The 6,000-nt window shown below is 35.6% G+C and overlaps 1 protein-coding gene across 1 annotated transcript in view; it reads left to right on the top strand.

The window, feature by feature from the left end:
* Window positions 1–6,000, top strand: part of LOC137639904 (dipeptidyl peptidase 1-like) — a 54,101-nt gene that overhangs the window by 27,616 nt on the left and 20,485 nt on the right. Inside the window, exons 5-6 of the mRNA XM_068372179.1 lie at window positions 2,004–2,280; window positions 5,720–5,842. Of these exons, the coding sequence (XP_068228280.1) occupies window positions 2,004–2,280; window positions 5,720–5,842 (400 nt within the window). The remainder of the gene's footprint in view (window positions 1–2,003; window positions 2,281–5,719; window positions 5,843–6,000) is intronic.

Raw genomic sequence — 6,000 nt, 5'->3', positions numbered from 1 at the left:
ACTATTCTTGTGTGATTGGTTTTTGCAATACCAGGTAAACATGCACTGAAATCAACCCATATCTTTATCATGTTGTTTATAACAATATTGCAATACAGACACATGTAATATGTAAAGAGTATACAAGTAGGAATTCCTTAAATGATGAAGAAAAAAAAAATCATATTTGTTTAGATTTAGACGACTGAACAACTCTACTAATTATTATAGTCTTGAAGGTTTTTTTTAATTCTAATGATATAACTTAATATCAAAGAATATCAATACCGAATAATATTCTAGATATATGAATAGAAATTAATACCTTTGAAAATGGTAGGCCTGCTTTGGGATATGTTCAAATAGAAAGGCTATATTGTAAAGTAAATTCTTGAGGATTCAGCGACTTATCCGTGAACTAGCTGAGGCGCAAATCGTTGTTTAAATTAATCCCCAACGATGATAAGAGTAAACGATTTTAAACTATAGTCCGTTTCTTTTAGAGAGTCATATTTGCACAGACCAATCTAACCAATCAGTGATCAGGAAGCTTTTCCGAGCTAAAATGGCACCGTTGCGAGTCGGTGCAAATATGACTCGCTAAAAGAAATGGACTATAGATACCTGCTTATGAGCATTTTTGCTTCTATGTATGCACAAATGCATATTTACTCTTCACACACACATAGACTTCCCCTATTCAAATCTTCTATCATCATTCGCACTTCCTCCTACGATTCCCTATTGAGAAGTATGTAATCTGCAAAATCTTAAGTTGTTATGCTATTCCCCATTAATGTTAATTCATACATTTTCCCAATCTAATTTAAAAAGAAAAAAAATTCTTCTAGCCATGCTGTGAATAATTCAGGAGAGATGGAGTCTCAGTGTGTAACTCCTTTCTCTATCAGAGTTTTCTCATCTACATGTAGTTTTAATATTAATGTATCTTCAAGTGTTCCAACATAAAATTTAACTATGCCTTGTCTCAGATGGTTTTCATTACTTTTGAAGGTTTGATAGAACCAAAAGCTTTCTCATAGTCTATAAATGTCATATATAGTGGTTTGTCATACTCTGTGTAATTTTTCCTTTAGCGTGTTAATTACTTGGATATGGTCAGTTGTTGAATGACCGTTTCTAAAGTCTGCTTTCTCTCTTTGTAAATAACTTCTATATTACCAAGAGTAAACTTATTGGGCGATATTTTTTCAGGTCTTTTGTGTCTCCTTCTTTGTGAATTAGTATAATGATAAAGTTTCCAAGCTGTAGATACAGAGCATTCTTGCAGACATTTTGTGCATAGTTCAGTGACTTTTACTACTATGAAATTTCCTCCTATTATTAAATCAATTGTTAGGACATCTTCTACTGTTTTGTCTCTTTTCATGCCTTTTCACGCTTACTATACTTCTCCTACTGCTGCCTTTGATAATAGATAAGGTGTTTCATTATTTCTATCGGCAAAGTAAATTTCTTAAATCACTATTGTATAGCATTTTATAGAAATACTTGGCAATCTTTATCTCTATATCTTTTGTTGATGATATTTCCATTTCCATCTCTACAAGCAAAAATCTGCTGGCATCCTGTTCTAAGTATTCTTTTCATTAATTTGATGCTTCGTCCTTTCTATAGTGTTTCCTCAATTTTGGTCTAATATTCAGTATGTATATAAAAACGTGTGCGCGTCTGTTCTCAAACGTGTAATCTGCATCTATAAACACATACACACAAATAAATAAATATATATATATATGTGTGTGTATGTATATACATATATATGTGAGTGTATTATGTACATGTATGTATATATATATATATATATATATATATATATATATATATATATATATATATATATATATATATATATAATTGTCTGTGTCGACGTCAGAGCGCACAGACATACGGATGAGAAAATGTGAACGTGACAAGTTGGACTGAAGTAATCCATTAAAAATATTTATCCTTTTAATCTTATTAATCTTTTATAAGAGAATAATGCGTCTTTTACTTGCCAGTTACACTATCAGAGAAATGTACCTTCGAAGTGGAGGGCTGGCCTCCGCCATGACAAAACTTCCCTCAGCTGCCCCTGTGTCGCCACACCTTAAAGCTACGGTAGCCTCGTTGCCAGATAGCTTTGACTGGCGTAATGTTGGTGGAGTCGATTACATATCTCCTATTGGGGACCAAGCTTCATGTGGATCCTGCTATGCATTCGCTTCTGCGGCAAATTTGGAAGCAAAACTTAGGATTACCAGCAAAATGGAGAGGCAAGATATCTTTTCCCCTCAGGTAAGTTAAAGGAAGGATTTTTTAAAAATTATAAACACTATTAAGTACATTAATTAAGCAGGTATGACGGGTCACTAGGCAAACCAGTCCTGTTGCTATTTTCCTTGTCTTGTTTTTAAAGTACTGAACTTGAACGAGCGAGAACTAGGTCTAATTGCTAAGTGTACCTTATAAAAAAACAGTACTTTTATTACCTTCACCAACGAAGTTGGAAGGAGGTTATATTTTCGCCCCTGTGTGTGTGTATGTGTGTGTGTGTGTGAACAACTTCCTGGCCACAATTTTAATCATAGAGAAATGAAACCTGCAGAGATTAACTGCTATGTTTATGAAAAGGTTGAAATGATTAACGTTTGGAAGGTCAAGGTCAAAGGTCAAGGTCACGATCAAGAAAAATATCAAATTCACATAATCAGCCATAAGTTTGGTCATCGTTGTCACAGAGACTTCAAACTTGGTTCACATTTGAGTGTATAAAAATCCATGCAATTTAATACATGTTAAGATCAAAGGTCAAGGTTGAGCAAAAGGACTAGAAATAAGCTGCCGCGGCGGAAGTCTGCGCTCTACTGAGTGCCCCTCTAGTTTTCTAATGCATTATTATCATTATCACCTCATTTTTCAAATAATCATAACCTTAAATGGTATTTTTTATATTACACATATCTAAGACGTCATTTTCACTTTGCAATTTAACTTTTGCTGGATTTATGTAGAGTATGAAAACTATATTTTTAGAAACCAAATGATATAAGAAATATTAAAAACAATATTTCCATTTGCCCGGGGTCCCAAAAGGCCAACATCTTGGATTTTACAAAATGGCTGCTGTGAAAAAAGGTTTTTGTCAATATCTAAGCTTCTAAACCTAGAGCAACTATTTCGACTGGTAAAATATCATTTTTAAGGGCAAGGAATCGAATGCTAAGAGTTCTAGATATCTTAAGACATTTGTTATAGCAATAGCCTTCTTGCAAGTAATTATTAATTTCATAACACAAATTGGTCATTAGAACATACTAAGCACCAACCACAAGGGCATGTTTATCTAGTGGTCTAATAATTGTTGTAGGCATATATTATGTATGTTGAACAGTTTGCTATACCCTACATGCAAGTTGGTGGCAATTGTATTATAATGCTGGTTTCTTTTTTCTTTTCTTTTTTTTGTCTTTTTTGCTTGCAAACCACAAGCTGCTAAAGAAGCTACTTGACAAGGTCTGAAGTCTATCAGGTGGAAGCAGTGTATTCTGTGCCAGTCTGATGCTGAAACAAAGAGTTGGTGCAACTTCCCCTGATAAACTCCTACCAATGTGCGCTGGACATAGTAGAGAACCCTAGTGCACATGATGGCAACTATGTTGAGGTCCTACGACAACATCAAAGATGTGCAAATAATACACTCTGTACAAATCAGTAGTTTCTGTCATTGTAGTGGCAGCTATGCAAATCCAACTAGGAAAACAAAGACCAAATCCAATGTACCCAAGACCATTATGCACATGCATTAGCTACTGGGTGCCACACTACCAAGATACATTGAGAGAAAAGAAGAAGCACTGAAATGGATAAATTAGTCCCATCAACATCTGGCCCTTCAACAGAATTCATAAGGTCCCATGTATTTCTACTGGATAAGGAACAATGTTTCCTCTGTCAGAGAGACGATCATGGGCAGCCCTATCAGGTGAGGACCGTCATTGCTGGGAAATCTCTTTTAGAAGCTACTGAAAGATCCAATAATGACACTGAAAACAATGACAATGCTAGACAGAGGTTCTTCATGGTCACACCAGAACTCTCTCAACCTTACAAAACAAGATAACATCTTGACCTTGGTCAGGTGCAGTCAAGAAGAAGCATGATGTTATAACAAAAAAAAAAGATCAAGGCAGCCATACTGAAACATGGAAAAACCATTTCCTACTGAAAGTTCCAAGCTCTCCAATGTCATCACTCATGCCTACATCCCTGATGAGTATGTACTAACGATCATGAATGCAGATGCAGCTGGTCAAAAGCTGGATGAAGAATGTGTCAAGAGTGAATCTATGCACACCAGTAAAGAAGAATGACATGATGTTCATGTCTGGAAACAAGAAATTCCTGAGACAAGACTGGATCTAAAGAAGATCGAGGACTTGTATGGTGGATTGATGTTCCTGGCCAAATCCAGCAGATATATCAACCATAAAGAAGCTACTAGGAACCACGAATTCACACCAATAGCCCTTTTTGCTCCAGATGTTACAATCTTGCCATGCTTGGAAGCATCGAAGTTGATCCACATCCTCAACAAGCTGTTAACACCAGAAACTACACAGGGAGATTGCCAGTTAGAAGATGAGATGAAAACCAAACTAGATGCTCTAAGTTGCAAGATAACCCTGGCAAATGAAATGGATTTTGTGCAGATAGCCAAGAAACAAGTAACTACAATGACAGTCAAAGATTTCCATGCTTCAACGGAAGGTTGATGTCCCTCACACAAGAGTAGGATGAAATCATCTTTGTGCTTGACACATACAGGGATAATTTTCAAGATTGCTACCAGTTATAAAAAAGTGAAGAAGAGCACCAAGCCCGTATGAGGATTCTTTCAAATATGACGAAGGTTGACCTGACCAACTATCTTTCTGCAAAGACTCTAGAGCACAACAGTATATCCCACAAACTGGTCATCACCTCTTCTCTAGGGCATACCAGGAGGGACGAAGACTTGCTATTCCAGGATAACAATCCCAAAAAAGCAGACACCATTTGGATCTATCAGGCTCTCTTTCTATCACAGCAAAACCCATTGGATACACAGATTGTTTTATTCTCCCCCAGACACAGATGTCTTAGCATTAGATATAGGATACCATAACCTAATCCTGAAGAACGCATCTATTTCCATAGCCTCGCGGGTTGTAGAGATAGAGCCAATATGGAGAGCCATAGGGGCAGCAAAAGGTTTGTCAGCCCCCCATGAGTTTACTGGCACTAATATCCAGAAAGACAAAATAATATCAAGAAAGACAAAAATCAAAGAAATAAAAATGAATATTTATTCAAAACTTAAAATAATATATACTATATTATCCATTAAGATCAGGAATTTAAAGGAAACTTATTCAAATATTGTCTCTTCATCATCCGAGTTTCAATATTTTTAAAGTTCATCTGACTGGAGATGCATTGCAGTCATAATATTTCAGTGACAAATATGCGAAAATATCAGTCAGTGAATAAATTAATAACAAGTTCCTAGCAAATTCGTCTCTGTTAACATTATCTCCCAAAATTGTGCGTCCAAGAGCAAACTATGTAAAATCGCAGCCTGAAAACTTAATTGCTTTTAGAATTGAATTCAATCTGCTTGGATATGCTATGATCATGGTGGTATACAGGTTATCAACACATTTAATGTTATGTTTTTTTCTTTCATTTTGCACAGGACATGGTTTCCTGTACATATTTGGATCAAGGATGTTTTGGTGGATTTGACTATTTGGTTGCAGGGCGTTACGCCATGGAACAGGGAGTTGTATCAGAATCTGAAAATCCATACCTTGGAAAGGTAAGTCTTAGTGTTTCTAATCACACAAATATATCATAAACACAATATTTAAATCATCATCTATTTCAGATGAATCCTTTCTTTGGGTTAAAGGGGAAGTATCATGAACAATGTTGGTGAAATATTTAAGAGAGATTCTGGATTGGAGGAATATCCAG

Source organism: Palaemon carinicauda, chromosome 4, assembly GCF_036898095.1.
Source record: "Palaemon carinicauda isolate YSFRI2023 chromosome 4, ASM3689809v2, whole genome shotgun sequence".
Taxonomy (NCBI): Eukaryota; Metazoa; Arthropoda; class Malacostraca; order Decapoda; family Palaemonidae; genus Palaemon; species Palaemon carinicauda.
This window is presented reverse-complemented; position numbering and strand designations above follow the sequence as displayed.